General features: G+C 39.1%; 2 protein-coding genes across 2 annotated transcripts in view; both read left to right on the top strand.

Moving 5' to 3' along the window:
* Positions 1-1,400: 1,400 nt before the first annotated feature.
* On the top strand, positions 1,401-2,723 carry C7H2orf66 (chromosome 7 C2orf66 homolog). The gene is made up of 2 exons (XM_036857659.1): positions 1,401-1,520; positions 2,544-2,723. Exons 1-2 carry the CDS (start codon positions 1,401-1,403, stop codon positions 2,721-2,723), a joined length of 300 nt encoding a protein of 99 aa, XP_036713554.1.
* Positions 2,724-8,984: 6,261 nt separating this feature from the next.
* Positions 8,985-20,026, top strand: part of GTF3C3 (general transcription factor IIIC subunit 3) — a 30,474-nt gene continuing 19,432 nt past the window's right edge. Inside the window, exons 1-6 of the mRNA XM_036858779.1 lie at positions 8,985-9,203; positions 10,135-10,246; positions 13,879-14,069; positions 14,580-14,703; positions 16,724-16,915; positions 17,437-17,602. Of these exons, the coding sequence (XP_036714674.1) occupies positions 9,102-9,203; positions 10,135-10,246; positions 13,879-14,069; positions 14,580-14,703; positions 16,724-16,915; positions 17,437-17,602 (887 nt within the window). The 5' untranslated portion in view covers positions 8,985-9,101. The remainder of the gene's footprint in view (positions 9,204-10,134; positions 10,247-13,878; positions 14,070-14,579; positions 14,704-16,723; positions 16,916-17,436; positions 17,603-20,026) is intronic.

Raw genomic sequence — 20,026 nt, 5'->3', positions numbered from 1 at the left:
TAAGACTGAGATTGTAGCCAGGTATTCTAATTTCCAGTCCAGATTACTAGCCTTCTTAACAAAGAGCTTGTTCTGGATTGTTCTGAATTATTGGAACCAAAGCAACTTCAGTTCATCAAGTCCAGTTTCTCAACCCTACAGTTTTCTGCGGATGGCATTTATTTACCAAGGGGATGCTATAGGTAAGGTAATTTTTCTTTTTTCCACAAAACGTGCTATCTTTTTGCTCTATTTTGAAAGGGTATTATGATTAACCATACCACTATTTAAAACTTGTAAAGCTTCTTGAGATTCTAAGAAGAAATATAAGGTATGGGTCACAAAGAGCAATTTTGTCTCTTGCAATAGAATTTTCTGTTTAAAAATGTGATTAATTTGAAAGGCTGATAGCTCCAAAAGAGCATTCTATTAGGTGGGATAATCATCATCATATTCCGAGCTGCTGTGTACACACCTCTTAAAAGTGAAAAAGGAGAAAGCCATTTTGCTGTGTGGAAGTGCCTTGTGTGTTCTATAACATCCAAATGAAATGTTCAGTGGTTGGAGGAGAGTCTGCTGTATTTAGGACAAATAGCTTCACTGTTAACCCTGAAGAAGCCTGAAGATGTGATTCTCAAGGGTCTTTGTGCTGTGGATGAAAATAGAATCATGATTTTTGAGCTCCCCCCCCCAACCCGCCGCCCTGCTCACGGCAATGACTCCCACCTGCAGCCGATCCACTGGTTATAAGTAGCCATGAATCGCCTTGCAGATTGTAGGTAGCGTAAACAACCAGGGCCAGGCAAAACCAAACTCCAGGTAAGCTTTATTAGCTCTTTCTGTGTGTTTAATTTCCATTTCACACTTTGGGGTGGGATACAGTCTCTACTCACACTGGTGTGGTGTGTGCCTGTCTCAGACCTGTGTGTAAGGTGCATCTTTCAGTTCGGGGTGTATATCTTTTTCTTTTCTCTCTTCTTTTTTTTTTTTTAAGACTACTGTCTTAACACAAAGTAATTTAAGATTCGTTGTTTTTTCGTTTTTTGTTATTGTTAAGAATTGCAGTTTCTTTGGAGACAACAAAGTGCAATTTTTTCAGATGAAAAGGCATACTCACTTTCTAGGTTGTATTCATAATTGCTTTGTTTATCACTGTATAACATTCTCCTTTTCATGGACTCCTTTAAGCTAATAATTGGTTTTAGGGGGGTTCATTAGGAAATGAATGTGGAAAAAAAGAGGGCTGCAAAATTCAGGTGAACCAATATACTATTTCTTCTTCCTTGTCTCCCTTTAAAAATGTTTCCTCTTTCTCTTTTCTACTTTTGCCCTCCCTTCTCCTCTCTCTCCCTCCTTCAATCTCTCTCTCTCTGGCCATTGACATTTCCCTGATCCTTCCTTTCACTCAGCTTCCTTCCACAATGCCCAAAGCACTCCCGCTGCTGGCTGTTGCCCTGGTGCTACTAGGGCTTGTGCACGGAGCCATGTTGAGAAACGAAGAAAAATGGAAGCCCCTCAACAATCCTAGAAACCGAGATCTGGTAAGAACAACCACTGGGACATGCCAGGCTGCAGGGTGAAATTGGCACCTCCCTGGTGTTATGCACACTGCACTCTGCTAGAGCACGGTGGAGAGGAGGCTGCCAAGGGCTGAGAAGATTCCCCAGCAGGACCAGAGAAGAATTTTGCTAGCCTAGTGGCTGGTGTTCTAGCCAATTTACACTTGTTTCTGTATGGAGAAACAAATTTATATTTAGAAATGATCTTATACACACATAGCACATTACATTTGTAAATATTATATACACATTGACTTCATAGCCTTAATTTCTAATACACTGATATATACGGAATCAAGAGCGTAACAGGGAATTACGTTTTGCACAGCTTAGGTTGAACTGATAACAAAACAGATTCTCACATAACCAATACTTGCAAAGCTCCATTGCAAAAACTGAAAGTCAACCTGCATTCTTTTCAACATAACGTTATCTAGGAAATAGAATTCAAAATACTAGTAAAAATTATCTTTTAAAAATATGCCAAATACAGTAAACATGATGACATTATGATTTCAAAATATAGTTTTTCTAAAGAAAATGATGTGAAATATAACAATATAGTATTAAAACAATCAAATAGCACTTTGCACAGCTTCTGTGTATTCACAGAATACACAGCTGAAAACCCCACATCTGAAATGACCGGGATCTATCTCACCATCAATCGGAGAGGAGACACCTGAGCTCTGATCACCGTGGAGTTCAATTTCATCTCTGACTTCAGTACTCAGAGATGGGCAATGAATCTTCTCACTGTGGACTGTTAAATAATTGATATTCAAGAATGGCGAATTATCTTTGTTTAGAGTTGAAATGTCAGGTAGAAAGGAGGGGGAAGGGGAGAAGGAGCCACAGCTTGTGTTTCTGAGTTTCCACCTCCTGCCTCCTAGGTTAGCTCTAAAGTCAATTTGGGGGGAAAATGAGAGGGGAAAAATACTCATCTTTGAGTATTTGGAGTGTTTAAATGATAAATGACATTGAACATTTTCTTTTTCTCTTCAGTTTTTCAGAACCCTTCAGGCATATTTTAAAGGAAGAGGTCCTGATCTTGGGATGTTTTCAAATATTTCCTCCATGAACGAGAATCCCAGACCTCTCTCTTTCCAGTCAGAACTTATTGCTTCTGCATTTGCAGATTATGAAGAACAGAAAAACTCCTTCCCCAATTACCTCAAAGTCTGAATCTTTCTTCTGAGTGCAGGTAAAACTTATCCCTTTATTCCCAGCATCTATCTAAACATACAACTCAGTCATAAAGTCATAAAGAGGTTTTGAAAATATTTATTTGAAAAATGATTTTATTTCCTCATGTAAATAACTTCTCAGTTCTGATGATACTCATCACTGTTAATACTCTGATTTGGTTCATATATTTTACAGTCTGGTTTTAAAAAGAAATGACAGTTATGATTTTTAAAGCATAGTTTTCTGGGAGAGATATATTAAAATAGTAGAACTATCACTCAATAGAATTATGAAATATAATTAAAAACCACATACTTATACCTATATCTTTTTTCAGACCAGGTCATAGAGCTAAATTATGTGGAAAATCGTCTGTAAAGAAATATATTGAGCTGTACAGTTGGATTAAATGGATATTAAAAATTTAAAAGAATGGTTTCTTTTGGGAGAAAGTATTAAGCATATATTTGAGCTTGAACTTCCTCACCTAGAGGAGGAAAAAGGGTAGAATATTAGTAAGGATGGCACTTCATAGGAAAAAAATTAGAAATTTATGTCTAAGATTTGAATTTTACTATTCTTATTACTTTAGCATTCCTATCAAATAAATACCTACCATTTAAAAAGGAACAGGTATGGTGCCGTCGAAGAAAATATACTATGATTCTAGTCTGTTAGCTTTTCATTTGGCTGAATAATAAAGGAAACCAAATCATAATTAAAATACTCCCATTCTTTCATGGGCATATGGATGAAATTGTGAAGAAGCAAACCACTGCTGCACTTCATTATGATTGTGAAAGGATTTTGATGATTAGCTCTTTTAAATGTGATGATTTTTTAAAAATAATGATTGTTATTCTAAGAGGATGCAATTTACCATGTGGTATATGCACTTGAGAACTGTCCTACAATGAGAAAATAAAATAGAATAAACACAAGTATATTAATGAAGGATCCCTTGACTATTTTTCACACTCGGGCCCTAGGGTAACAGACACTAAAACAGAGAATAATTATTAATACCAAGTACCTATTTCAGTATGAGACAGTATTGCATATAAGTTGTTTGTAAGCCTTAGTTTATTCATCTATAAATTGTATATATGGATCTCTAATAAAAAGTATCAGAGAAAACATCAAATACATACTTTCGTGTGAGCATGAAACAAGGAAATGTTTAAGGGCAGGAAAAAAGAGAAAGCACCCAGTTAGTGATATTGTAATGTAAGAATTATTCAACTTTGCAAAAGAAGCTAAGTTTCTGATTTGGAGAATATTTCATAATTACAAGCTCTCCTTTCCTAACAACTCTCATTAGGAAATGAAGACAAAAAGAGTTTTCACTGAACTATGTTCATCTTTGGGTCTTTGTGTTAATCGTATAATCTTCATTTTCCATTTCATTATAATGTTTTCTTTCAGATGTCTGGTGGTTTTAAAACTACAGATGAAGCTTCTCATTAGAAAACTTGATTCATGGTCATGGCTAAAACTTTTGTGTGTGTTTTCCCTCCATTTTTGTTAATTTGTAATGATTTTATTCTACATTTTATTCTACATAGCTCAAGCTATGTAAATAGCTTGAGCTTTGGGACATATGTGACTTATGTGCATGGGTTTTTTTCCCAGTCAATATCCATAGATACCAGTGTAGAGCACGGCATATATTGCAAGGATTACAGAAACACCATAAAGTCAAAAGAAATGATCTTCTAAATTATGTTTCCTTTAAGCTTGTCTTCCATGTTTCTTACCTTTTATCAATCTGTTTTTATTTGAAAGGGACATTGCTCATTTTTACTTTAGTTCATTATATGTAACAGGAATTTGGGTTTTAAATTTATCTTTTTCCTAAAAGGAAGATGCATTCCCATTGTCAGCATATGCTACTGAAAGACCTCACAGTCTTAGTTACATATCAAGGGAGAGTAAGTGATGAATATCCACAATTAAGTTGAAATGGAAGGCAAAGAAACGTGGGATTTTAGGAGTCTCTTGGGCCTCTGGGAGATGTTCTCTGCCACGATGTTCAGAGGTGGACATTGTGCTACACCAGATATCCTAGCCGTGCCTCACCTCTGGCTCTTCCACACACCTCAGGAAGGGAGAGTAGAAACAGGTGGATTTCCCTTCTTTCATAACCAACCCTCTTCCTCCACCCACCCCTCCCCAACTGAGGCTGAATCATTCTGATTCTCATATTCTCATCTGAAATAGCTACTTTTCTTTATGAAGAGCTGCATCATTTTCTCTGATTTCTGCAAAAGGAACACTGTACTAGAAGGAAACACTGTAATCCTAAAAACACTAGTCTGTACATTCCAAAATAGTTTTCTGTGGCTTTTTTGTGGATGATTGATATTGAATATCAAGAATAAAATATTTATGCAAGAACAGATTCTATATCTGGTTCAATATGTTCTATTGTAATTAGTTGTATAAGTGTTTTCCCTGGAGGGTTGTGAGATATTTGTGAGCCAAGATCATATCTAAGCCACTTTTATTTCTCCAGCACCTAGTACAATGCCTTGCATGTAGCAAGCACTCAATAAATACTTGCTGAATTGAAATAAATGTGTGTTATTTTGCTATTCGTCACACAGTAATGGAAGCTGCTTCTAGTTAATGCCAGACTTTTTTGTTTTACCATTTAAAAGATATGTTATTATTATTTATAATTATATTTTATGTTTGGCTGTGTTGGGTCTTCGTTGCTGCGCGTGGGCTTTCTCTCTCTAGCTGTGGTGAGCGGGGCTTACTCTTCGTTGCGGTGTGCGGGCTTCTCACTGCGGTGGCTTCTCTTGTTGCAGAGCACGGGCTGTAGGTGTGCGGGCTTCAGTAGTTGTGGCACGCAGGCTCAGTAGTTGTGGCTCACGGACTCTAGAGCGCAGGCTCAGTAGTTGTGGCACACGGGCTTAGTTGTTCCGCGGCATGCGGGATCTTCCCGGACCAGGGCTCAGAGCCCATGTCCCCTGCATTGGCAGGCAGATTCTTAACCACTGTGCCACCAGGGAAGTCCTAAGTAATTATTGATGAGCTATTCCTCATAAAAATAAGCCTGTTCAGATAAATGGTAGAGTGGTAGGGAGTGCTTCACCCCTGTCCAGTTCCACTCAAGTACCAGTGACTGGCTTTCCCTTTCACCACTCCTGCTCTGGTTGTCAAGGCCTCCACAAAGGGAATGTTTATTAGTTTTAAGGCCTCTGAAAAGGAAGGGCATCCACAGGGGACTTTTAGCTATGAGCTTGCAAAGTCTCAGCACAGGACATGCATCCTTTTGCTGGAAAATTCCTTGCACCTGGCAGGTAGCTGTTGATGACTCCACTAGACTAGAGTTTCTTATCAGTGATGGTATTGTCAGTTGGGGAAGGACAAGTCTTCGTGGTGACCATTTAGCACACCTGGTCCCCAGACAATGTATAGTGGTATATTAGTGATTTCCCCACCCCTGCGCTATTATTTTGACCACCAAAACCTCCCTATTCACATTTCTAAAAGGCCACTGGGGAAGTGATTTTGTTCTTGGCCGAGAACTGTTGTTAGGAAAACAGCAGAAGTGTAGTGTTTCCTGCAATGAAAATAAGTGTTCTGCAGGTGATCTAGGCTCCCAAGGGGTCTGTGGTCCTTCTCTACATAGGTCCTTGACAGTCTCTCAACACTGACTCTGCTCCTCTTTGATGACCATCCCATTCCCCATCCCTAGGACATGGCCTATTGTCCCCTATCCCGGGTCTAGTGTGGTCAAGAATTATTAGGGGTGTGAGACTTTACCCGATTTGCAAGCTACACACTGGCTGCTACAATTTCACAGATCCTGGTGGGCCCTGAGACCAGTGGGTCTAAGGCAATGGACTTTATTATTCATGGCTCAGCAGGCAGCATGCGTTTTACATTCATATTGGTTCTCCTTGTCCCCCAAGTATCATGGGGGCCATGTGGAGGTGAGTCCAGGTGTTTACTGGGCACTAGTTGGTTTGTGCCACAGCTGAGGAACCCCAAACTTAGGAAATCCCCACTCTTACAAGGGGGCTACATGCCCAAACATGCCCAACCTTTGCCCCAGAGGGAAACATTATCATACTGGTCAGAAAACAAATCTGCCCTCTGTCCCAGAGGGAGACAATATCTCTGTCTTTCAAGGCTGTTTGTTCTCCAGACATCCTTGAAAAGATAGCCCAGAGTGAAAGCAGTCACAAGTTTTTGCAGAAAAGTGAGAGAACCATGGGAAAATTGTCTCCCCGAAAGTGTCACACCCCATCCTGGCTCCTCCCCTTGAGAAAGGAGGGAGTCATTACCTCCCTGTGTACCCTTCATGCTCTCGTCATGGTATAAGTTCAATGTTCTGCTTTCTTCAGACATTCCATTTTGATTCTCAGAAATCAGTCTGAAAGTCTGAAAAGTTTCTTCTTGCTATTTTCATTACTGCTATAACAATTCCACTTCATCTCAAGGTAATGTGGATGCCTCTGACTCACCAGGGGACACTTACAACGAAGCAGAGATTCCAATTTCAAGACCTGTTGCTACATTCTGACCTGTAAAATAAAAACAAAAACAAACAAAAAAAAACCTGTCACATCATCAAGGTGTTCCACAGCAGAAAAACTGTTCTCCCACCCCTTGCTCCCTGCTGCAAATCTCTGCAATGTGAATCTATATCATCACAGTTGTTATTCCCATATTCCAGGCAGCCAATAACAAAACAAGCTAGTCTAAGCCATCTGGGTCTTAGGTGAACATTCTCCTTACCAGGTGACCAGATTTGCTCCTTTTGATTTCCTTCTTTTCCCCTAGGAGAGTTAGGACTAGAGACTCGACTTCCTCTCAAATGCAGTTCCCTGACTGCCTGGAGAGATTCAGGGGGGAATTTACCTATTAGGGATTTCTGTGGATTCCTTAACCCAACCCACCCTCCTAGCCTCCCATATTTTATACCCAGATAGGGCCCTGAGGATCCTTTATCATGAGAAAGGAATGACTTCCAGCTGTGAGATATTTTTTCTCTCACCTGGAAGTTCCCCTCTTACAGGTCCTGGCCCCTCATTTTCCCATCCAACTGTTGCTTTTCCTCATTTGGATTGTCATAAAGAGGCACCAATGGCCAAGCCAGGTGATAGGCTCCCTGTAACTTGTCCCTAACCTCAGCTTCGTATTGAGCTGCATTCCGTACCTCTTATCCCTTGCCCGTTCCCCAGGCACTTTCAGTTCCATCCAGTTGAATTCATAAATGTATTTTGAGCATAGATTACTAGCCTACAGAGGAGAGTTCACAAAGATATATCAGGTAGTGCTGTTCTCAAGATGTTGACAGCTTACTAGTGTCTTTAGAAGAGGACAGCAGAGAAATAGTTATAAGACAAGGTAAAATATAAACCACAGGAATGTGTAGGAGCTGAAGAAGCGTTCCACTGAGGAGAGGCAGTATATCATATTAATTCCAAGTATGGGATTTGGAGTCAGATAGACCAGGGTTTGAATCTTGGCTCTACTACTTATTAGATACAGAACGTTGGCATTAGGAATAACATAAAATAATAAAATAAATACAATCCAAAAGGATTATTTTGAGATATGAATGTGATATGCATAAGACAGTACACGGCCTGTATAGTAAATAGGCAATAGTGTATGCTAATCATAGCAAATATTTGATTCTTTCTAAAAGTTTAACTGTTAAGAAAAGAAGAAAATTTGGGTGAGAATTAGAGGTGGGACGTGAAGTCTAGATAACCTATTTACAGACTGAGAAGGAATCTGAGGAAGGGGAGAGCTTGAGGATTTGTGGAAGAGGGGAAAACTGATGGTGCCATTGAGTGGAGGAGATGCAGAGTTAAACCATAAATTGTGGGAGGACTTTAGCTTTCTGTGGCAGGGCAGAACTGGAAAGCGGAACGTGCACGTGGCAGAGCAAATGGTTAAATTAAGAAAAAAAAATCACTACACCAAAGATTAAATTAATTTAAAAAACAAACATTCAAAAAAGAAATGGATTGAGAGTCAGAATTTTAATGGAGAATTGCGGGAAATGATGTAGATAAAGGAACATTTTCTTAAAGCACATTTTTTCCCAACTCCTTAATAAGCTTAAACCGGAGGCCGGAGCCCAGCGGCAAGCGCGGCGACCCGGTCGCCGGGAGGGTCCAGCCGCGGTCCAGTCCGGGTCCTGCCTACGCCCACGCCGCCAGGAAGAGGCGGGGCCAGAAGCTCCCGCGGAACCCGAGCGCCGCGGTTGCGGCGCAGGCCGGGCAGGTTTCCCGGAAGGACTACGGGTCCTTGTTTTTAGCGCCTCGGCGTGGGGGTAGCGTCTGGGAGCCTCTGCTCTTCCGTATCTGTGTCTCGGTTCCTGGAACTGCACATCAGAACCCCGCAGACATGTCGGGGTTCAGCCCGGAGCTCATCGACTATCTGGAAGGGAAGATCTCCTTTGAGGAGTTCGAAAGGCGGAGAGAAGAGAGAAAAACCCGTGAGAAGAAAGTGAGGACATAATGGGCCAGGATGCTCCCCACTGTCTTGTCGCCTTAAAACACTTAAAGAGAGATCTGGGGGACCCAGTAACCTCATTCGCTGTGATGGGGCGGGCCGGGTACTTCCAGCAGTTTCTTCCCCTTATTACCGAAACTCGGGTTCTCACCTCGTCCCTGTTCTAAGCTCCTCTTCAAAACATTTCACCCACCAAAAAGCTTTTGTCTCGGTGGTAACCACTTATCTTTTTTTCTGTTGGCAAATAGTGCATTTTTTATTTGAGGGTAGCATAACGCTGGTAGATTAAATGGGGGGCGTGGGGAGTAGAGTTTGGAGTCAGTATCTGTTTCTAGTCCTAGCTTTGCCGCTGTCTTCTTGCGCAACTCACCTCTCTTCTTTAGGCCTCAGTGTCTCTGTTTCTAGACGGAGTGATTTGAGCTTCCATTTTTGAGGAGTCTCCCAATGGTGTGCTGTAATATTCCACAGAAAAGAGTGAATTTTCTTGTCTGATAACAAAATCTCTGGTACATTTTTTTTTATACTTATGAGGAAATACATGAACTTTCCATGTCTTCTCACTTGAAGTCCGAGGGAAAATAAACGTAATTACACCTTTTGAGATTAGCTGTTGGATTCCTTGCTAAATCATGCAACTAATAGCACCCCGTCTCTTTTCATTTAAGAAGCAAGGATACAATGCGTAGATTAATGAAAAAATCAAGGTTTTAAAAATTATTTTTTACAAACGACTGATTCAGCCTGAAGGATGAGACCTAAGTACTATGAAATGCGTTGGCAGTATTCAAATTTAGATTCCACATAGTATGTATGTGTTCAGAGCTCAAGTCATAGAAATAGAGAATGAGGCAGATGCTGTATTCTCAACTGGGGAGCGCTAAATGTGCACTTGTTTTTGGAATCATTAATTAATTTTCAATCACAGAGTCTTCAGGAAAAAGGCAAGTCATCAGCTGAAGAAAATCCAAATGACTCTGCAGTTCCATCATCATCAGGAATTGACTCTACCAAATCTCAGGACAAAGATGTCAATGAAGGTATGTTAAGATCACTACCTTAAATGCACTAAATGTTAAGGGTACCTAATAGTTTAGTGAAAGCGTTATTTTTTTTTTCCTGCAGTGGTATTCTGTCATTGATACCTGGCTTATTAGGAGCATAGTACTTGGTGTGTAAGAGGTGCTCAATAAATATTTGTTGAATTATTGATTATGATGATGGTTAGTTTAGTGGGTTATGTTTGTGGAGAAGTGTTTCAAATCGACATCAGCATTTGTTTGGGAGCCTTTTAGAGTCATTTTTCTTTAAATTGACCCTCTCACTTGACTACTAATTCTTCTAGACTATACTCCCCCAAATTGTAATGAATTATACTTCTATACAAAGTGGCTTCCAAACCACTTTTTTAATTATGGGAGATAAGATAGAAATGTCAGAGTGGAAGGCCATTTGGCTCCATATGGGACCTCACACACACAAGAGGTATCTTGATATGTTGCCTCATTCCAGGATCCCGTCCTCAGCTCTGCATGACCGGATATTATATTTGGTTGCTGCACCCAGACTAATTAAACTCATGAGAGCCTAAGTGATGAATTATTATGCAAATTTATTAATTTCTGGTGATTGATACATCTTTTTAGTGACCAGAATACTGATGATAGTTCATGGTATCCATTTACCCATGTCAAGTAACCTGGGATACTGAACTATCAGTTAGAATTTAGCTTTTGGTGTAAGGTCTGATTGAGAACTTAATTAAACTTTCTAGTCCTAGTGGGTAGAAATAGAGGCTGGTTCTTTTCCCTCCAAATAAGTAAGACTTTACACAGAGAAAACACTAGTAGGGTGGACAGAAAACAAACAGGCTTTGTTCCTGCTTCCTTGGACCAAGTGGGGAGGAAAGGGTAAAGAGGAGAGAAAATTGGGGTTATAGTTTCTTACCTTGCCAGGCAAGTGCGGTGAAAAATGGGGCTGAAATTGTTCTAAAACCTGTGAGTCCTTCCTTATCTGCTCAGAGGAGGAGCTGCTCTTCCATCATCACATCTTTGAGGTGCAACTGTAGTACCAGACACCATGGGGCGCCTGCCAGTTTTCTTACCTAAAGCTGCCCCTGAGAGGTGGCCATTAGGCCCTCCCTAAAAAAAGGTGGTTAGTTGAATCCCATTCTAGCTCCCCATGAGCAGTCAGGCATACTAGCCTCAGCTCAAATAATCCCATCAGTCCTTTTAAGGTATTAAACTCCCAATTTCCCAGGAAGGTATTGTCCCAGAACTTTACCAAGACCTTTGGTAACTGTGAACATGTATTCAGAGCAGAGGAAGGGGTCAGTTTTGAACAGGTAAAGTCTGCTAATTGGAATATATGGCCACTGGAGTCATTGTCTTTTTCCTCCTATACATTGGTGAATTCCACTGCAAAATTCTTACTCTTGAGCACCAGGCAAATAGGGACTTCTTTTAATTTCATTTTCAGTTAATTGTTGCTGATATAAAAATTGCAGTTAATTTTTGTATATTGACTTTGTATCCAGGAACCTTGCTAATTCATGAATTCTGACAGTTTTTGTGCAAAGATTCTTTTGGATATTCTATGTATATAATCATGTCATCTGTGAATGACAGTTTTATTTCTTCCTTAATCTTTATGTCTTTTATTTCTCCTCCCTTATTACATTAGCTAGGACCTCCAGGACATCCAGTAAAATATTGAAAGGAGCGGTGATAGTAGGCATACTTGTCTCATTCCTGATGACTTTGAATAATTAACCGTTAACTGTTTGTGGAAAATTTTCTGTAGGTACTGTTTATCAAACTGAAGGTATTCCCTTCCATTTCTAGTTGACTTAAAGTTTTTATTAGGAATAGGTGTTGGATTTTATCAAATGCTTCTCTGGGGGAATTCCCTGGCGGTCCAGTGGTTAGGACCAGGCGCTTTCACTGCCAGGGCCCAGGTATGATCCCTGGCTGGGGAACTAAGATCCCACAAGCCATGCAGCATGGCCAAAAGAGAAAAAAAAAATGCCTCTCTGTATCAAGATGATCATATGACTTTTCTCTTTTTTTTTTCTGTACTGTAATAAATTTTATTGATTTATTTTACACCTTTTTTTCATATTTATTTTGGGTGTTTAGAATTCTTGAAGATGATCATTATGACTTCATAATAATAATTACTATTTGTTGCTCAGAACTTTTTTTTTTATTTTTTTTTTATTTTAAGAATGTACTTTATACAAAATAATCAGTTCATATGGGTTTTTTTCATTCTCTTCTTCCTTAAGTGTATTGACTATCTCATTTATCCAGCATCTTTGGGGTTTGAGGTATTTCACATAAGTGAATAAGCTTAAGGATTTTTGAATATATATATATTTAAAATTTTAACTGTTTTGTTGTAGCTTTTCTAAAATATGCTACTTGTCTCTGCTTTAACAGAAAATTGGCTTCTAAACTTAACTTTTCTTGATCATTCAAGATAATCATTATGAGGGCTTCCCTGGTGGCACAGTGGTTGGGAATCTGCCTGCCAACGCAGGGGACACGGGTTTGAGCCCTGGTCCGGGAAGATCCCACATGCTGTGGAGCAGCTAGGCCCGTGTGCCACAACTACTGAGCCTGCGCTCTAGAGCCCGCGTGCCACAACTACTGAGCCTGCGTGCCACTACTACTGAAGCCCATGCACCTAGAGCCCGTGCTCTGCAACAAGAGAAGCCACCACAATGAGAAGACCTCGCACCACAACGAAGAGTAGCCCCCATTCGATGCAACTAAAGAAAGCCTGCATGCAACAACGAAGACCCAATGCAGCCAAAAATAAATAAATAAATACATACATTTATTTAAAAAAAAAAAAGAGATAATCATTATGAACTTAGAAAAATCATTTTACTGTAGTGATATCCTCAGATACAGATGAAATATGTCATGTTATTTTGTTCCTGAAATAATAATAGTATTTTAATTTTAATAATAGCATTTATTAAGCTCCTACTATATGCTGGGCATTTTTCTAAGTACATCTATATAAAGACTCATCTCATCCTCAGAGTTACCCTATAAGGCAGACATTATTGACCCCTTTTACAAATGAGCAAACTGAGGTACAGAGAGCTTCAGTAATTTGCCCAAGGTAACACAGCTGGTGATAGATGGAGATGAAGTTTGAAACCAGACAGCTTGGCTTTAGAGACCTCACCTTAAACCACTGTGCTATACCCACTGGTTATGTATCACCTTAAACTACTGTGCTACATCCCCTGGTTATGTACCACCTTAAACCACTGTTCTATACCTCCTAGTTATGTACCACCAGACTTGTTTAGTTCTTAGGTCTGTGTCCTACAATTCTTTTATTTTTTTTTTCCTCTCTGCTTTTAACAGTTACCATGTGTGCTTCTGATTTCCCACTTAATTTTGCCTGTATGTCTCGATAAGGCCTAAAGGATGAGTCAGCAATTCCTACTGAGTAAAATACATGGCTTTGTGACAGCTTTCCTCTTTGGATTGTTTTTGGGAGTGTTCATTTGTCTGTGTTTTTCTTTCAAGTTTGGTGTTGTTGGGGTAGAAATGTATATTCCAGAATATACTGTTTGTTTTTTCTTTCAGCTAGTGAGTATGCTAAAGCTTTTTTTTTTTTTCTTTTTCAAACTCAATGTCTTTTTCTTTAGGAGAAACATCAGATGGAGTCAGTAAGTCAGTTCACAAGGTCTTTGCTTCCATGCTTGGAGAGAATGAAGATGAGGAGGAGGAGGAGGAAGAGGAGGACGAGGAGGAGGAGGAGACACCTGAGCAACCCACTGCAGGCGACGTGTTTGTGTTAGAGATGGTTCTCAATCGTGAAACCAAGAAAATGATGAAAGTAAATTTTCTTATTTTCGTATTTATAAATGGAATGTAAAAATGTGACATAGAAATTGAAAAAGAATCTTTAAATTTTACATATATTCTGAAAGAATTCAAACTGTAGGAAAGGAAATACTATGAGACAACTACTGTTATTGGTTTCTTATGTTTCATTTTAGAGATTTTTAAATGTAAAACTTTAATTATTGCATGTCTCAAAATGTACTGTAGTTTTGCTATTAAAAGTTCCATATTGTAACTTGATATTTTTTTAACCAAGTTCATTCTGAGTAGATAAATTTGAAAGGAGAATCTTCAGTAGATTGCATCATAAATCTCCTGACATATAAATCCATTTTACAGCATCCAGTTCCACATTTGTTCTAATTAGTAATTTAGTAATGCCTGACCAGTTTGATTTTTGCTCTCTTTAAATATTTTACTGTGATTTGAACTTGCTACTGTAGGAAAGTTTTGTTGGATTTGTTTTTTGTTTGAATCTAAATGTCATTTTTGTTCTGTACAGGAGAAAAGGCCTCGGAGTAAACTTCCCAGAGCTCTGAGAGGTCTCATGGGTGAAGCCAACATTCGCTTTGCTCGAGGAGAACGTGAAGAGGCGATATTAATGTGCATGGAAATCATAAGACAAGGTGTTTAATGTGGGGATTATTGACAACAGCAGTTTAATAGTCTGACTTTTTTTTAAAAATAAATGTATTTATTTTTGGCTTCACTGGGTCTTCGTTGCTGTGCGCGGGCTTTCTCTAGTTGCGGCGAGCGGGGGCTACTCCTCGTAGCAGTGTGCAGGCTTCTCATTGCGGTGGCTTCTCTTGTTGCAGAGCATGGGCTCTAGGGCGTGTGGACTTTAGTTGTGGCGTGTGGGCTTCAGTAGTTGTGGCGTGCGGGCTTAGTTGCTCCACTTGAACCCGTGTCCCCTGCATTAGCAGGTGGATTCTTTTTTTTTAGCAGGTGGTTTCTTAACCACTGAACCACCAGGGAACTCCTAATAGTCTGACTTTTAAAACAAATGGAGGAGCACCTCACTGTGCTATTTGGAAAATATATTCAGAAGCTTGGAGGTGATTGTGATAACAGTGATTTACCACTTTTCACATTGAATGGGAGTCATTGCCAAGAAAATGAAAATCGCAGAGTATGATTCAATGAAATATCATTAATATTTATTGAACTCTTACAGGCTTTTTTTAAGTTTGTGTGTTTTTGAATGTTTCATTTTAGGAGTTTTAGGCTTTTATAGTATTAGTCTTTTTAAAATATGGCAAACAAATTATTTTAAAACCACTTTTGAAGAGTATTCTTTTTTCTTCTGTTTTCCAAATCAGACAGTGTTAGATTATTTTAATCTACTTTTTGATAAAAGACACAGTATATACTTGTCATCTTTCCATTAAACTGCAAACCTCAGGAATATTGAAGGATATCTTCAGAAGTCACTTTTTGACTAATCACTTACATTTATTATTTTGCTCTCCTGATGTGTTGCCAAATGATGCCTTGCATAGTGGCAGGGATAGTTGTACTAGAGTGAACTTTCAATTTATCTTTTCAATATTTTGGCATTTCCTTTCACTTAGTCTAGGGTCCTTTTAGAAATCTGGTAAAATTCCTGGATTATTCATTAGAGTAATTTGAGGTCACTGCTTTTCCTCTTTTACCCCATCAGAAATAAGATTAATCGAATTTTTTCCTTTAGGATATTTTGTTTGGTTCCTACTTTCAGTATTATCTGTTCCTTTATTTGTTTATAATTGTTTATTTTGACAATTACCTTTGATTTTAATCCCTTGTGATCTTAGAACCTCAATTCAAAAACATTATTTCAAAAATGTGGATTAACCTTTCACTTTGATAATCTGGATTTAGGTGCTACTTAACGTATCTTCTGTCCATTAATCCCATACTCCTCGGTGTGGAAGCCGGATCATGAAGATTTAACCCCACTGATGTGGCTGATGCTCATTAGGATGAACTTGCTGAGTTAGTGAGCCCTGTTTAGCCTTAGCAAAGGGGGATTTTCATGAAGGGGGCATGGTAGAGAGTAGGATTTTTCATGAAATTACACTTTGCTTACAGAAAAGAATATTTAAAAAATGTGAAAATATACTAAAGCAAATACAATCTACTGTTTATTCTTTTTTTTTTAATAAATTTATTTATTTTATTTATTTATTTTTGGCTGCATTGGGTCTTCGTTGCTGCGCGTGGGCTTTCTCTAGTTGCGGCAAGTGTTGCAGTGTGCAGGCTTCTCATTGTGGTGGCTTCTTTTGTTGCGGAGCACGGGCTCTAGGCGCGCGGGCTTCCGTAGTTGTGGCTCACGGGCTCAGTAGTTGTGGCTCGCGGGCTGTAGAGCGCAGGCTCAGTAGTTGTGGTGCACGGGCTTAGTTGCTCTGCAGCATGTGGGATCTTCCCGGACCAGGGCTCGAACCCGTATCCCCTGCATTGGCAGGTGGATTCTTAACCACTGCACCACCAGCGAATCCCCTCTACTGTTTATTCTAAATTCCATTAAGTGGTTTGTATAATTCTGCTCAAGTTATTTTAAAAGTTTAAATATTAGAGAAAGGATCCATCGTGTGAAACATGGAATTGACATCAGCTCAAGCCTCTTCCCTCAACCAATGGAATTTGTTTTTTTTATATTCATTATAGCTCCTTTGGCTTATGAGCCATTTTCTACTCTTGCTATGATATATGAGGACCAAGGTGACATGGAGAAATCACTGCAGTTTGAGTTGATTGCTGCACATTTAAATCCCAGTGACACTGAAGAATGGGTTAGATTGGCAGAAATGTCCCTGGAACAAGACAATATTAAGCAGGCTATTTTTTGCTACACAAAAGGTAATAAAAATGTTTTTCTCGTTTTCTTTGATAAAATGTTACATAATAGGTTTTTTGATCTATGTACTTGCTCTTCTGGGGTGATGTTAGCTGAAGTATATTTATTCCTTATATCCTGTTATACCAGAGGTAAGTATTTGGGCTCCCTGTATTTTCATGTTTATCAGCAACTTTCTTTATATTGTGAGCTAATACTGCACAAAAGTTGGTAGAAGAATAGGACCTTCAGTTTCCCACCAAGATCAGTGTTGGTTCTAAGCTGTTCCCTGAGGGTTAATATTAGACTTCAGTGACCACATGGAGATTAATATGGAGATTTCAGGTTCTATTTGGTCTTAGATCAAGCCTAGTCTAGAGTTCCTGTGAAGGTAGATTTATTCCAGAATAACCCACTTGGTTGTATTGGAGAATTAGTTTAGAGTGTTTAATAGATTTTCTGAAAAGAAGGTGGGTCACACCCAGGTACCGTGAACCCCTTTTTATGATAAATCTATTATTTGTATTCCTTTTTTTCTTTTTAGCACTTAAATATGAACCTACTAATGTCCGTTATCTGTGGGAGCGATCAAGCCTTTATGAACAGATGGGAGATCACAAAATGGCAATGGATGGTTACAGGCGTATTTTAAACCTTTTATCTCCGTCTGATGGAGAACGATTTATGCAGTTGGCTAGAGATATGGCAAAGTAAGTTCAAAGTGAAATATATATAAATGCTCATTAATCATCTTATTTTAGAAATCGAAGCATGTATTTGATGTGAATATACTTTTTATTGAGGTTCAGTGAAGTGTTTTGCTTCTTGTATTTTATATTGTGCTTAAATATAGAGGTTTCCCCCCGCCCAGTACTCTTCTGTTTCCAAGCCAACTGTGTGATTGTTTAGAAAAATTTGGATATATGATTATCTTTCACATGCTCAGAAGTTAAAAAATGGAGCATGTTCTGAAAGGATGACTAGGTTCCCAGGTTTTCATAATTTAGTTGAAGTTATGTACATTTGCAGTAATATTAAATTATTGCACATGTGCTATTGAAATGTTTGTGCTCTGAGATCTTCTGTAATCATTTTATCTTGAGCCTGTACTAGAATAACATTTTAAGATGAAAATTTTTCTTTAGATTTGGCACATGCTACTGACTATGGTATATATTTTATTCTAAAAATATGCCCAACTACATTCTCTTCTCTGATATGCTGTGCAGCAAAACAAAGCAGGGAACATTCTGGCTACATAATGCCTTGTGGTATGCTTTCTCTTCTAGGATGTCTACTGTTTCAGCCTAGGATTAACCATGTTAATCTGTGATCTGGGTATTTTAGGTTAACCCTATTAATTCCATGGCCATTGTCATGAAGATGCTTAGCTGTGAGATCACTCACTGTGCTCCCAAAGATGGGCTATGTAGGAATCCTGGAAGTGTTTTTAGGAAATTTGTTGAGGGGAGGCAACCCTTAATCGATCCCTGGTGTATATGATGAACATTGAGGATCTTCCCAGGTTACTTTCTTTTAGTCAAATCTTTAGCTGTCATACTGGTGAGCCCAGTAGGCTTCTACTTTATGAATTGTTAGATGGCCTATGAGAGTAAATTTGTTTTCCACTTGTATTTATAATCTTGTCAGGAAAGGGTGGTAATGAACAGTTCTGCCACTGCCATAGAAGTCTTTCCTACATGGAATTCTGTTTCTATAACTTCTGATTGATTAGACTTTCTCTCAGTCCCTACTTTCCCTCCAGAAATAATTATTGAATATAAATTAGGTGTTAGGCACTGTACAGGGCACCAGGAGATTCAGTATTGAATGAGTTTTAAAATTTCCTGCTGTTGAGGAGCTTACATTCTAGTTGAGGGAGACAGGCAGTAAGCAAATAAACAACTAAATATGTAGTATGTCAGATGTTGGTAAGTGATATTAAGAAAAATGAAGCAGGGAAGGGAGATAAGTTGAGGAATAGGACTGAGTTATTTTAAATAAGGGGATTAGAGAAGGACTTAATTCTTTATGTTATGGTCATACTGACCCGAAAGTGAACTGAAGGAGATACGGGAATAGATATTAAGGAAGAGTATTATAGGCAAAGGAAATGGCAAGTGCAAAGGTATGCTCAGGGAACAACATGGAAGCTGAGGGTTTAGGGGGAGCGCAGGAAGGGGTAATGTTAGAGAGGTATCAGGAAAAGATCCCTCGGCCCGTGTGGGTCATTATAAGGACTCTGACTTTTAATCTGAATGAGTTTGGAAGCCATCGGAAGTTTTTGAGTAGAAGAGTGACTTGATCTGACTTAAATTTTAAATGCATCAATTTTGGCTGCTCTTTTGAGAATAGATTGAGTAATGGTAAGGATAGAGCAGGAGGAACAGTTAGGAAATTATTGTAGTAATTCATGGAAGGGATAATGTAGCTTGGACCAGGGTAAAAGCCGTAGGAGATGGTGAGAAATAACCAGATTCTGGATGTATTTTGGAGGCTGAGCTCTAAGGATTTTCTGATATATTGGGTATGAGGGAAGGTGTGTGTGTGTGTGTGTGAGAGAGAGAGAGAGAGATGGGGGGAGGGGACAGGAGGAGGGGAAACAGAGAAGGAAAGAGTTCTGAGAACTAAACCCTGAGGCACTACAGTGTTTAGAAGTCAGGAAGATGAGGAGGAAACAGCAGGGAGACTGTAGGAAATGGACAGTGAAGTTGGAAGAAACTAGGAGAACATGATATTCTAGCATTTTTTACTGAAGAAAGCACTTCAAGGAGGAGGGATGACCATCTGTATGAAATACTACAGGTAGATCACATAAAATGAGGACTAAGTATGAACATTGGAGATGGGTTGGGGGGAGTCTGAGGGATAGACAGCTCTTTGGAGAAATTTATAAGGGGAGCAGAAGAATGGGGAGGTAATTGGAATGGGTTGTAGGGACAAGAGATAATTTTTAAGTTGGTAAAAATTACAGTATATTTGTATTCAGGTGGGAATGATCTACAACCAAGGGACATATTGAAGATTCATGAGAGAAGGGACAATTGCTTGATTGATATCCTTGAATAGATTGGAGGGAATGGGATCTAGTTGAGGGTTGGGCTTATGATAAAAGGAGAAGGCAGAAGATATGG

Source organism: Balaenoptera musculus, chromosome 7 (assembly GCF_009873245.2).
Source record: "Balaenoptera musculus isolate JJ_BM4_2016_0621 chromosome 7, mBalMus1.pri.v3, whole genome shotgun sequence".
Lineage (NCBI taxonomy): Eukaryota > Metazoa > Chordata > Mammalia > Artiodactyla > Balaenopteridae > Balaenoptera > Balaenoptera musculus.
This window is presented reverse-complemented; position numbering and strand designations above follow the sequence as displayed.

Excerpts from the sequence above, each read along its gene's own strand:
- C7H2orf66 (XM_036857659.1), top strand. The coding sequence starts at position 1,401 with ATGCCCAAAGCACTCCCGCTGCTGGCTGTTGCCCTGGTGCTACTAGGG. Across the intron at positions 1,521-2,543 it reads ATCCTAGAAACCGAGATCTG|TTTTTCAGAACCCTTCAGGC; the intron begins GTAAGAACAACC and ends TTTTCTCTTCAG.